This window comes from Salarias fasciatus, chromosome 7 (assembly GCF_902148845.1).
Source record: "Salarias fasciatus chromosome 7, fSalaFa1.1, whole genome shotgun sequence".
Classification (NCBI taxonomy): Eukaryota; Metazoa; Chordata; class Actinopteri; order Blenniiformes; family Blenniidae; genus Salarias; species Salarias fasciatus.
Window position 1 is genome coordinate 31,340,480 of NC_043751.1, and position 12,504 is coordinate 31,352,983.

At 50.1% G+C, this 12,504-nt stretch overlaps 2 protein-coding genes and 3 non-coding genes across 5 annotated transcripts; all 5 read right to left on the reverse strand.

Moving 5' to 3' along the window:
* Positions 1-893: 893 nt before the first annotated feature.
* zgc:114188 (40S ribosomal protein S17-like) lies at positions 894-5,852 on the reverse strand. The gene is made up of 5 exons (XM_030097128.1): positions 5,789-5,852; positions 4,808-4,959; positions 4,436-4,541; positions 1,734-1,799; positions 894-1,118 (listed from the first exon to the last, which is right to left on the reverse strand). The coding sequence occupies exons 1-5, from the start codon at positions 5,789-5,791 to the stop codon at positions 1,041-1,043; spliced, it is 405 nt and encodes a 134-aa protein (XP_029952988.1). The 5' UTR covers positions 5,792-5,852; the 3' UTR covers positions 894-1,040.
* Positions 1,210-1,340, reverse strand: LOC115392641 (small nucleolar RNA SNORA71). The gene has a single exon (XR_003931887.1). It is a non-coding gene; the product is annotated as a small nucleolar RNA SNORA71 (small nucleolar RNA).
* On the reverse strand, positions 3,701-3,827 carry LOC115392637 (small nucleolar RNA SNORA71). Its single transcript, XR_003931884.1, has one exon. It is a non-coding gene; the product is annotated as a small nucleolar RNA SNORA71 (small nucleolar RNA).
* LOC115392638 (small nucleolar RNA SNORA71) lies at positions 4,636-4,766 on the reverse strand. The gene has a single exon (XR_003931885.1). It is a non-coding gene; the product is annotated as a small nucleolar RNA SNORA71 (small nucleolar RNA).
* A 433-nt stretch (positions 5,853-6,285) lies between the features above and the next one.
* On the reverse strand, positions 6,286-12,480 carry sh3gl3b (SH3-domain GRB2-like 3b). The gene is made up of 10 exons (XM_030096046.1): positions 12,350-12,480; positions 10,945-11,013; positions 10,793-10,865; positions 10,271-10,414; positions 10,060-10,193; positions 9,608-9,766; positions 9,373-9,476; positions 9,158-9,282; positions 8,010-8,054; positions 6,286-7,740 (listed from the first exon to the last, which is right to left on the reverse strand). Exons 1-10 carry the CDS (start codon positions 12,392-12,394, stop codon positions 7,502-7,504), a joined length of 1,137 nt encoding a protein of 378 aa, XP_029951906.1. The 5' UTR covers positions 12,395-12,480; the 3' UTR covers positions 6,286-7,501.
* Positions 12,481-12,504: the final 24 nt, after the last annotated feature.

Sequence of the window (12,504 nt, forward strand, 5' to 3'; positions counted from 1 at the left end):
TTAATTCTCCACTCCACCGCCGCCTCAGTCCGCACACGGAACTGCAGACTTCTCCTTCTTAGTTCTTCGGTTTCATTTTTAAGATTTCCGATTGTGGGACAAACAAAACTACTTCCTGTGGACTAAAAGTCCATCCGTCTTCAACCGCTTATCCAGGAACGAGTCTCAAGGACAGCAGTCGAAGCAGGGGGACCCACACTTCCTGGAGGATCCCAGAGCTTCTCCTTTCAGCTCCGCTCCTTCGTGCAGCTCGGTTGATTCGGTGGTCGTTTTAACCTGGTGAAATGACCTCGTGCTGAACGTCCTGAGCAGGGTGTCGAACCTCAGCTTGACCCTCAGCCTGCCCCTACTGGGTGGACAGGGCGCCGTAAAGTTCTCTGTGGTGAGATAGTCTGTTCTTTCGCTGCACCGAGCCTCTCCTCCACCCGTCAACTGAACCCTGAGGTTCTTCAACTCCTCCACTTGGACCAGAGTCTCCCCACGGGGCCAAAGGTCAGTCCTGCCAGAGTCCAACATGCAGGAACAGGTCTGACTTCCTGCTGGCAGTGTGGACCAGAATCCTGCTTCGGTCCTACAGAGACCAGACGGCCCTGAACAAGGAGCCCTGGACTCCGAACTCCTAAAGCCCCACAAGACACCAGGAGTGCAAATTCCCCCGACCCCCCGACCCCCCGACCCCTGTGGAGGGTCTAGATGGTCCAGGGTTCCAGGACCAGCATTACTATGGCAACAACACTTCAGCAGGGTTAAACTAACCTGTCTCACAACGGTCTAATCCCAGCTCACAGCTGACCTTCCCCCCCAGTCCCCGTGAACCCAACACCTCCCATGACCCCCCATCCCCGTGACCCCCCCCCACCCCCTGAGGACAAGAACCCAGCTGCAGACACACGTCTCTTTTCTCTGGTTTATTCTCTTCGGTCTACATGAAGTAAATAAAAAAAAAAGGGAAACGGATAATTTAACAGCACAGTTTGGAGACGAGCAGCAGGCGTGCAGAGCCGGGGGGTCAGAGGTCAGGGGGTCAGGTCAGGGGGGGTCTACACGCCTCGGGGCTGCTTGAAGTTCATGCCGATGGTCGGCTGAGTGACCTGCAGGTTGGACAGACCGCCGAAGTCCTGGAAGAGAAGAGAGAGCGGCGGGGTCACGGAGGGGTCACGGAGAGGTCACACAGGTCACGGAGCACGAGGCGGACACGGAGCGGAGCAGTGTCTGCGAGCAACAGGGTCTGACAGGAAGTGAACGTCCTGCAAACACGGGAAAAGCCGGCAGCTTCCTGTACCTGCAGTAAAACCAATGACCTGGACGACGGCACGCCCAGGCCACCTTTCGATGCAGGAACACACTCCGTCCACACACACACACACACTCCATCCATACACACTCCGTCCACACACACACCCCTCTCCCTGGAGACGTTATCCAACAGTCTCATGTAACAGAGAACTTCAGTTTGATGATTAAAGCCCATCTCTGAAGACGCTCCATCACGAGACTCATTAAAGAGCTGAGAAGCTGCTGCAGCACCCCCCCCCCCCCCCCCCCCCCCCCCCCCCCCCAATCATCAAACACTCAGACTTCAGCCTCACACCCCCTCACTGGCTCCAGTCACCCTTTAGGAGGGTTTTTTCTCACTTTCTGAAGGAGTGAAAACTGAAAACATTCCATCAAAACTGGAGAAAACATCTGAAGAAACTCCCAAAATGTGTGTGTGTGTGTGTGGACACACTCACCAGCAGCTTCAGCATCTCCTTGGTGTCAGGATCCACCTCGATCAGCTCCTGGTCCAGAGCAGAGACCTGCAGAGAAAAACACACCGATTACTCCAAGGTACAGAACGCAGCAGTTGATCAGCTGCTGCCCAGAGGTGTCAACATTTACAGCTTTTTCTACAAGTGTAACCAGGGCTTGTAACCGACGTGTAACTGGTTACATGTGTCGTCAGAGTTTAGTGATCTTTTACTGCCGCAGTTTCGCTACATGACCACTGGAGGGCTCTGTCCCCACTGAAACACAGTCGCTCATAATCCCATCAAATCAAAGACGTTCAGACGGAAGAGCCACCGTTTCAGCTGTTAAGCTGCTGATCTGCTCAGCGTTTTCTCGCATTTCTTTGACTGGTTGTTTATAAAATCCCTCACGCTAGCTTGTGAACCGCTAGCGGTGGCTAGCAGTGTCTCTCCCTCCAGCTTGTTGGGCTGTTTCCATGGTAACTGGTCTCTGCTGCTGTAAACCAGCTCTTCCTGACTCAGCCTCCACCCAGCAGTGTTTCCTCTCAGCGCTCCGCTCCTCGTTAGCCGCCGTTGCTTCTCCGAGTTGACCTGACCGCAACTCTGGCTGCGGGTTTTATTTTAAATCAACGTAACACTGCGGCACATATCTCCATTCTGTATGTGGAAAACTGCACTGGAGGCAACATTTAGCAGGGATTCCGCTTTAAAAAACGGCACCAGACAACGTGACTGGCGGGTTTTCAATTTACCGGACAAGCGTTTCATTTCCCGGTCAAACATTATCTGAATTTATTGAGCTTAAATGCTGCAAGTATACCCCCACAGCTTCCACGAGGAGGGGGTATTTATTTCCAAAAGGCCCCGCCATCGCCTGTCAAATTTCATGTGGACTAAATTAGGGAATTTATTCAAAGATATGTCCAAAGATCAGGACACATATATATATAAAGTCTACTCACCTGCAAAGCCAGCCTGTAAAAGAAAATCTCTTCCTGTTATTAAGTGGGGGAGTATTTTCAATCTATGTAATCTTTGTCGCTCTACGTGACAAAGACATTTAAAAATATAATTTGGTCCTAGAAACATTTGTTCTATCTTCAAAGTGAAGTTGTGGAACAACCTGAGTGGACTGTTCACAAAAACTGATGAGAAACCTGCACTGAGCGTCAGGGAGTAACGAGGAGTCAGACAGCGGCGTCCTGGACAGCTGCCCAGTGAAGACGGTCAGGATCCACCTGGACAGCGACATGACATCTGGGCTCTACAGCTTTAACCCTTTCTCCTCTGAACTATTTCATTTAGTAAAAATGTTTTTAAGTTTCACCCGTTTTGAGCGGTGTCTCCCGCTGTATTGTTGTTGTGCTGCACGCTTTGTCAGAGTAAATGAAACATTTGGAGGGAAGATTTTTCACCGAGCATTTTGACCGGTGGTGTTAAAATCTTTCGGACTTCGGCAGATTTTACCGGTCAAATCTGGTAATTACCGGATAACGGAAACCCAGATTTAGTTCATGTTATCTGAAGATTTCAAGAAACATCTTCACCCCAAATGCATACGCTGGTGAAAAAAGAACGATGAAGAAAATGACGTGAACACAGTTATTATCTATCGTGTCGACTTCGACGCCGCTTCTATTGATGACGGGATTTTCATAAAGGCAGAAACGTTTCATGGAGGGTGAAGTTTTAATGAAAAGGTAATTTCCAATCCATTTCTTTTATAGATTAGGCTTGCTGATGAACATGTTTTCAGGTGAAAACAGTCCGTAGAGAAAAACACACAACTCTGCACGCCGACGACCGACAGCCCGGAGCTGCTGGTTCTAAACCCGATGGCCGTCACACCACCGGCAGCCTGCTCAGATCCAAACACCACGAGCGACCACGCCTCCACGGGCGATCAGACCGTCCCCTGGACACGGAGCACATGTGGAGCTCCCAGTGTGTGTGTGTGTGTGTGTGTGTGTTGTTTGAGAGCTGCAGGGTTGTAAAGGCACTTCACTCCTTCAAACACGGGAAAAAGCTCTCAGCTTGATGTTCCTGTAGTATCAATGACCTGACGACACACACGTCACAGTCACTTTCGATACAGGTGACACACACACATCCTGAGCTCTGATCATCTCCTACAGTCCTGACATAACTGAAACCTATCGGATGAAACGTTTGGCTGGATCAGAAACCGTCTGAACTCTAAAGGGAAACGTTCGTCACATCAGCTGATCGACGGAAGACAACTTCACTCTGCTGGAGGAGCTCAAGACTCGCCAGGAGAGAACGGCTCGGCTCAGCTGAGATTCAACTCAATGATTTACTCGTGACAGAGAGAGAGGAGGCGACTCACTCCCACCGACGTCCAGATTATAGAGCACCTTCCTCCTCTGACAGATTATAGAGCATCTTCCCCCAAACTGCAGTGATTCCATCTAATAAAGAGCGAATCAATCTTGAATCTGACCCTCAGTGCCGACTGCTCATGTCGCAGTAATGCAGCAGAAATCAATGAAAAGCTTTCCCAAGTACTCTGTCTCACAGTATTTGCAGAAACCTTCCAGATAGACTGTTTTTTGTTTTTTTTTTTTTAAGTAAGAATACTCTGCATTTCCCATCTGATTCCCTCACTGTGGTGTCTTTAGAAACTGTACTATTCGCCGCCTCTTTAGAATCTGTTTACAGCGGCACACTGTGGTGCGTTCACTGACCTCTGGCACGTAGTTGTCCCTCCTCTCTCTCTCCTCCTCCTGCAGTTTGATGGAGATTCCTCTGACGGGACCTCTTTGGATCCTCTTCATCAGATGTGTCACATACCTGCAGACAGAGAGAGAGAGACAAACACACACACACACACACACACACACAGAAAAACCATGAGAGCCGAACACTTCAGGAACAGGGGGAGGAATGTTCGCGAGCACCAGGGTCTGACAGGAACGGAACATCCTTCAAACACGGGAAAGGCTCGCGGTTTCATGTCCCTGCAGTTAACCAATGGCCGGGCCACTGAACACGCCACGACCACCTTTCGATGCAGGACTGCAAACAATCCAGAGCAGACGGTCCAGGCGGACGCTCACCCGGCAATCTTGTTGCGGAGCTTCTTGCTGGGAATGATGGCGATCTCCTCACACACCCTCTTGTTGGTATGGAAGTCACTTCCCAGGCGGGTGTAGTACTTCTCGATGATGACCCTGGCGGCCTTCTTCACCGTCTTAGTCCTGACTCGTCCCTGCAGAGAACCAGGTATCAACATCAGCTTCCATCAGGAGGAGACCAGAAATAATGTCTTCAACAAAGTTGCATTCAAATGTCATGTAAATAAGGTCACAAGCAAGTGTCAATCACGACATTCACATATCTACAAAATCGGGCTGGAAGAAAAGTTTTAATAGCTGTCACGACATCAGTAAATAAAACTAATTCAAACAAAGTCTGTGAGAAAACGCTCCAGAATATTAGCGCTGCTCCAGGTTCCTGCATCAGCATCACACATCCTGTGTCATATGTATACACATCCACATTATTTATGGTGCTAAACAGGCCTCCGCCAAACAAGTTAATAACATACACATCCCGGCGCTTCTGTCTTAAAAACGTGTTTATCATTTATTCAAACGCTTCCTGTTGGAATCCTGCTCACATGCATCTGGACTCATTCAGAGGCTGTTAGCCTCCAGGCTAACTCCCTGCACACACACCGGCGCTCAGTGACCGCAGTGCACGAGCATTCTATCCTGTGTTAAAGCGCTAAAGGAGGGGAAACAGTCACCTATCGCCACAGCGTCTTTTATCCCCTCTGCGAGATAAAATAAATCAGTAAGCGAAGCGACCAACGCGGTTCATTCAACCGAGCGCTCGATGTTGGCACGTTAGCCGCCGAAGCTAACCGACACACCGTGTCGTTTTACTGCTTTGCGCTCCTCATCTACCGTCAATACCGCGGGCCATCGGCCCCGTTAGGAAGCCGGCGTTAATGGATAAACTCGACGGAGATGACAAAGCCTTTAACGCGCCGGATGGTTTCTGATTATTAAAGTACAACCGGAAAATTAACCCACCATGATGGATCCGCCTGGGAGAAAAGGACGACGTCATTTCCGGTACAGACTTAAAGGCCTGTCTACAACCGGAAGTCATAAACACAGAGACAAATTGCTGCAGTGACACCTGTGGTCAGAGGATAGAACTGCAACTACAATACAACGAAATCCGCTTGTCCTCCAAAGAATTCATGTAAGACAGAAAAGACGGATAAAAGCAAAACCTGCCATTTAACAAAAGGTAAGGACTTTAGTGTTCTCCAGATTTTTAAGTAGCAATTAAGTCTCTTTTCTTTGTTTTTGTATCCTCCGTGGAAATGATTTTTTCAATCGGGTTGCTTAGCTGCATGTTTAAAAATCACCCTGAGGACAGACTGCTGCCGATGATTTTCAGTCCAACAGTGGGATACACATCTTTAAATAATTAGGCATGTAAACAAAACTATTTCATTCTACACTCTGCAATGAATTCTACATTCATTTAGCAAAAAAATTCACCCAAAGAGTCCAAATCTGAGGTGACAGACATTTATTATTCAGGTAAATTATTGCAGAAATACATTCTTTAAACAAACATGTGCTGTCAGAGGAAAACAAGGCTTCAGTCCAGCTTCCTGAATAAAGACACAGATGTTCACTGAGTCCAACTCAAACAAATCGAAGCGTCTCTTCGACTCAGACATTATTGATCGAGCTGAATCTGAGAACACTGTTCTCCAACAATCAAACACATCCGAGCAACCGTGATTGTATTTAACTTCCTGAAGCAGCAGCAACACACACACACACAAGCATTGGTGGTGTAAAAGTGGCAGATTTATATTTTTCTGCTTATTTCAGCTCTTTTTATGTGCTAAACTAATGTCACTTGACTCTAAAGTGTACCTGTTTTCTATTAAAGGAACAGTCGCTCTGTGTGTGTGTGTGTGTGTGTGTGTGTGTGTGTGTGCGTGTGTGTGTGTGTTCGTGTTCTCATGACTCTACACTAAAACTTCTACAGGAACCACTTCATGGTGGGAGAAACCCGGAGCGGTGAGATGAGAGGAGTCTTCCTGCCTGTTGGACAGTGGAGGATTTTCACCTCTGGTGTTTCTTCCTTCAGTATTTTACAGGTGTTGCATTCCAGCTGCTGCAGTTGTGTTTGTTTGGTTGTGTTGTCGGCCCTTAGTGAGACTGTGGTTTACCTACGGGTTATTGCCAGTTGTCTTGTGCCTCAGGAATCATTCATTTAAATTCCCTTCTCTAAAAAAGTGACGGTGCTTGTGTTATTTGTATGGTTATGTATTAAAGAGTTGTTGTTTTTGTCCACTTCTGATGATTTTATGTTTATTTTATTAGTCTCAAGCTGTGTTGATGTTTTGGGGAACTGAATAATCTCTGAGGTATTTTAATGTATTTTAATTCATTTTTAGCTCTTCTAATGCATGTATTTTTATGAATCTCTCTGCTAATCACATTATGTTTGATTATTTTGCGTGTTGAGTTGTTCTTGGGTAAATTTTTAATGGATAGTTGCATTACAGTTCTTAACTTTCAATTCTTTGCATCAGATTTTCTCATTCCAGCTCTTTCTTTCATTTGTTTTCTTGTAATATCTTTTTTTTAATGATCTGTGACGAAGCTAAAGCTGAAGGCACGGCCGCCCGGAGGGCGGCCACATGGCCGAACATCCTCTCCATCCGTCCTGTGGAAACCAGTGCAAATTAGAAGCGGGGGATACGATGCTGGTCGTCATGGCGACGGCAGCGGGACCAGCACGTCCACGTAGCTGACGGGCAGCAGGCCCGAGCGGCCGCCCAGCTCGCCCCGGAACCAGTTGTCGTCGACGCGGCGGGAGAGCGCGATGACGTCGCCCTGGCCGAAGCTCAGCTCGCCGTCTCTGCTGGGCTGGAAGGAGAAGAGCGCCCGGCAGCAGGGCCGGTCCGGGGGCGGCCCGCCACCGCCGCCGCCGCCGCCGCCGCCGCCGCCGCCTGAGGAGGCACCGCCAGCATTTATCTCATCGGTTCATTCAACAACAGAAAAATTGTGATGAAAACACAAAATACACAAATCAACATGATAAAAACAAACAAAGCAAAAAAAACTGTTGACTTTCATTTCACAAAATTTCTAAAAAATCAAAATTATTATTAGTTTGTAAAAACAAACGATTGAAAATGAATATTTCAATATTTGCTGCTGAAAATCATGGCAGTAGACAAATATACAAAACAATCCATCAATAAATAAATTCTCTTACTGTGACCGAGGCTGGAACTGTACGGTAGCACTGTCTGCTGCTCCACTGTCAACACACACACACACACACACACACACACACACACACACACACACACACACACACACACAGAGAGTCTACAATCAGAACAAAGGAGGATTAAAAGTCGTCTCTGAGTTGATTTGAGTGTTTTGAGTCTAATGAAGTTGAAATGGGCTCCCTCACACTCTGCTGGGTTCCCCGTTACTCTGAGGATTCACACTCTTCAAAGGTCAAAGGTCATCTATTTCTCCGAGGGAAATATTTGAATAGATAAGAATAGACTAGAGTGGATTAGATGAGACTAGATTAAAGTAGATTAGGTTAATTGAGAGTAGATTGAGTGGATGAGAGTGTAGGACAGTGGAGGTGAGCAGAGTGCGGCCCTGGGGGCGGGGCAGAGTTCAGACCTGGGGGCGGGGCAGAGTGTGGACCTGGGGGCGGGGTAGAGTTCAGACCTGGGGGCAGGGCAGAGTGTGGACCTGGTGGCGGGGCAGAGTTCAGACCTGGGGGCGGGGCAGAGTTCAGACCTGGGGGCGAGGCAGAGTTCAGACCTGGGGGCGGGGCAGAGTTCAGACCTGGGGGCGGGGCAGAGTTCAGACCTGGGGGCGGGGCAGAGTTCAGACCTGGGGGCGAGGCAGAGTTCAGACCTGGGGGCGGGGCAGAGTTCAGACCTGGGGGCGGGGCAGAGTTCAGACCTGGGGGCGGAGCAGAGTTCAGACCTGGGGGCGGGGCAGAGTTCAGACCTGGGGGCGGAGCAGAGTTCAGACCTGGGGGCGGGGCAGAGTTCAGACCTGGGGGCGGGGCAGAGTTCAGACCTGGGGGCAGGGCAGAGTGTGGACCTGGGGGCGGGGCAGAGTTCAGACCTGGGGGCGGGGCAGAGTTCAGACCTGGGGGCGGGGCAGAGTGTGGACCTGGGGGCGGGGCAGAGTTCAGACCTGGGGGCGGGGCAGAGTTCAGACCTGGGGGCGAGGCAGAGTTCAGACCTGGGGGCGGGGCAGAGTTCAGACCTGGGGGCGGGGCAGAGTGTGGCCCTGGGGGCGGGGCAGAGTTCAGACCTGGGGGCGGGGCAGAGTGTGGCCCTGGGGGCGGGGCAGAGTTCAGACCTGGGGGCGGGGCAGAGTTCAGACCTGGGGGCGGGGCAGCGGTGATCGTCGGCTGGTGGTAGAAGGAGATGCTGCCGCTGTGGTCGCTTCGCACTCGGATCTTTTTAGGCCTGAAGCGCCGCTCCGGTCTGTTACTGGCAGCAGTCAGCCTGCCACACACACACACACACACACACACACACACACACGTTGTGGACAGAGTGTTTTCAGGGCGGAGCTCAGACGTGACCGGCGCTCACCTGGTCTGCAGGTCCTGCTGCAGGCTGAGCAGGATGCCCTGGGAGCTGCGGTGGAAGTTGAGCAGCGCGGCGATCAGAGCCGCCAGGTGCCGGATCTGATCCAGCTGCAGGAGGAGGAAGCAGAGGAGGCGGCTGAGACCGGCTGAGACCGGCTGAGACCGGCTGAGACCGGCTGAGCCCAGAGGAACGTTCCGTCTGGGAGGGTTCCTCTGAGGACTCCGGGGTTCGTTCTCACGTCGTGGTGCAGCAGCAGGAACATGCTCCGCTCTGCCAGCTCCTTGGAGCTCAGGAACTTCTCCCCGGCCTGCTGGACCTCCTCCGCAGGAAGTCGCTCCCGCCGCCGCCGCTTGTAGTCGAAATCCAGCCGCCGACCGTTGACCTTCTTCAGCTGAAACTGACCGGAGACACACACACTCATCAGAGACACACACACACACACACACACACACACACACTCATCAGAGACAGAGACACTCATCCCTCTGCTGACAGTGACTCCCTGCTGCCCCCTGCTGCTCTCAGGCAGCAGCTGCAGCTTTAAGACTCAACATGGAAACAAACTGAACAAACGACTTTCAATAGTTTTGACCCCAGTTTGACCTTTCAGTTCATGTGATTTAAAAATACAAGAAACCAGTGTTCACATCTGATGCCCCTCTCCCCCCTCCTCCTCCTCCTCTTCCTCACCCTGATGTCCTTCAGCTCCGCCCTCTCCATCTCCTGCAGAGGATCCAGGAAGCCTCGAGTGACGTCCGCGTCCAGGAGCTCACGAGCTCGAGAAACCTCCTGCAAGGCTCCGCCCACCTGGAGCAGAGCCCCGCCTACAGAGGGAAGGGTTAAAGGTTACCACGATAATCAAGGGCCTGAGCGTAAAGGGGACGGAGTACCGGCGCCGTACCGAACTCAGAGGCGCCTCCCAGCTGCTGGCCGTAGCGCACCATGGCGTCTCCCAGCATGCCTTCTGTCTGTGGGTACCCCGAGCCCCGGCCCTGCCCCCGGAGCCTGGACACGGTGCTGAGCATGCTCAGTTTGGCTCTGTATGCTGCACACACACACACACACACACACACTGGAGGATGAGCCATTAATCCTGAACCAACTCCTGACAACAACATGAAACACTGGGCGAAGCATTAGCATTAGCATTAGCATTGTTGGGTACTCGCTAAGCGCTCTTTCTAAGAGCTTTCTACATGTTGCTACTTTGTTTCTGCTGTTTTGTTGCTGCTTCTTATCATTACTTTGTAAATCTCTAAAGAACTACTAACATCAGATTATAGAGCATCTTCCTCTGACATGCAGATTATACAGTAGAGCATCTTCCTCCTCTATCATCAGATTAGAGCATCTTCCTCCTCTAATATCCAGATTACAGAGCATGTTCCTCTGTCATCCAGATCACGAGTGTGTGGACCAGTACCGGGGTTGGGCTGCAGGAACTCGGTGGTTCTGGCCAGCAGCTCGCTGAGCAGAGCCTGGATCACAGCGACGCTCTGTCGGACACACACATCAGAAGGATGAGCGGCGAGGGGCGCCGGGCCGGAGCTGTCCGCCGCTCCAGGAGCCGCTCACCTTCTCCATCTGCAGGAAGTCCTCGTCCAGCCTGGTGCCCTCGGCTCCCATCAGCCTCTCGTTCAGCAGCTGCACACACACACACACACACACACACACACACACACACACACACACACACACACAGGCTCAGGGTGACTTCATGAAACGTTTCAGTGAAGCTGAGGGAAAGGTCAGTGCAGCTGTTCAAATCACAGGACAGCAAAGATCCTGAAAGACTGAAGAGATCTAAATGAAATACTGTGAGAGATAAAATGCAAAACGGTTAATCAAAAACAATCAGTGGCATAAATTGCCGAATGCCGCTACAAGAGTAAAAAACATAACAAATAAGAACGTCGAAATAAGTAAAAAGAAATGTAAAACAGTAAAATGATTAAAAAGACATTAAAAAACTGTCAGCATGTGTAGATGTGAAGGTGATCAATGTGACTGAAAACTGATGAAAAGTCACTACAGACGGCTGTAAACTCATAAAAAAACTCATAAAATGCACGTGCAATAATGAAAATAGTGAGTAAGAAAAGCCAAAACTTTAACATAACGGCTTTAACACCACAAAAGTATGACATGACACACTGAATGAACATTTAGGATGAGGAAAAAAAGGACAAAAACGGAAGAACACGGGCCACAAACAAGCAAAATAACAGCAATTAGTTGTGAAATAAAGAGGTTAGGGTTAGGGTTAGGATTCTTCTGCCGCAAACGGCGCGCAACAAATTTCGCACCAAAGTTTGCGTCAGAAGAATAAGTTTGAGAAAATTAAACCCGGGCTCGGAGGATAGTAACCTTTGCACCTTGCTAAGGGCAGGCACAAAGAATAATACAATAAAAACAAACACAAAACACTGGAAACAGACAAAAGAAAGAATAAATGAGACAAAGTGTGCAAACATTGATATTAAATGTTTTAAAAATCCTAAAAAATACTGTAGATGTTCCAGGCTTAGTGTAACACTGACTGTAATCAAATATCAGAGCAAATGAAGAAGTCACACATTACACTTTATAAAAAATATTTGAATATTTATGCTCTTGTTCTACTTGAAACTTCTTAGAAAAGTAAATAGATTCATGTAAATCTAGTCGGTTTGAGCAGAAGCAGAGTCCAGGTGATGAGAAAAGTCAGGAGAAGAGGAGAGAGGATGATGGAGGGATGGATGGAGGGAGGATGGAGGGATGGAGGGATGGAGGGATGGAGGAGGGAGATGATGGAGGCGGACGCTTCCTCTGTCAACAGCAGGCCTCTTGTCGCAGTAAACCGGTGAGGACGCACCGAGCTCACCGTCCTCCGGTCAAACACTCCGCAGTGAAGCGACCCGGTGCGGCTTTGCTCGGTTCGGCTCTGTTCGGCCCGGTTCGGCTCTGTTCGGCCCGGCTCGGCTCCGTTCGGCTCTCTCACCTGGCTGGCTTTATGCAGCTGCTTCTTCATCCCGGACACCGACATCTTCACCGCCTGCGGATCAGCGGAGCGGCTGCGGGACACCGAGCGCCTTCATGCCGCCTCAGAAGCTCCGTCCCCGGCAGGGATTCTCACGAACCGCCCCCACCTCCCCC

What these genes read in the sequence shown, in the direction of transcription:
- sh3gl3b (XM_030096046.1), bottom strand. Translation starts at nt 12,394, where the DNA reads ATGTCGGTGTCCGGGATGAAGAAGCAGCTGCATAAAGCCAGCCAG. An exon ending in GGGAGGCGCCTCTGAGTTCG is followed by an intron (nt 10,194 to 10,270) that starts GTACGGCGCCGG and finishes TTCCCTCTGTAG; the next exon opens with GCGGGGCTCTGCTCCAGGTG. An exon ending in CGGAGCTGAAGGACATCAGG is followed by an intron (nt 9,767 to 10,059) that starts GTGAGGAAGAGG and finishes GTCTCCGGTCAG; the next exon opens with TTTCAGCTGAAGAAGGTCAA.
- zgc:114188 (XM_030097128.1), bottom strand. An exon ending in GGGACAACTACGTGCCAGAG is followed by an intron (nt 1,800 to 4,435) that starts GTCAGTGAACGC and finishes TTTTCTCTGCAG; the next exon opens with GTCTCTGCTCTGGACCAGGA. An exon ending in AGGAGATGCTGAAGCTGCTG is followed by an intron (nt 1,119 to 1,733) that starts GTGAGTGTGTCC and finishes CTTCTCTTCCAG; the next exon opens with GACTTCGGCGGTCTGTCCAA.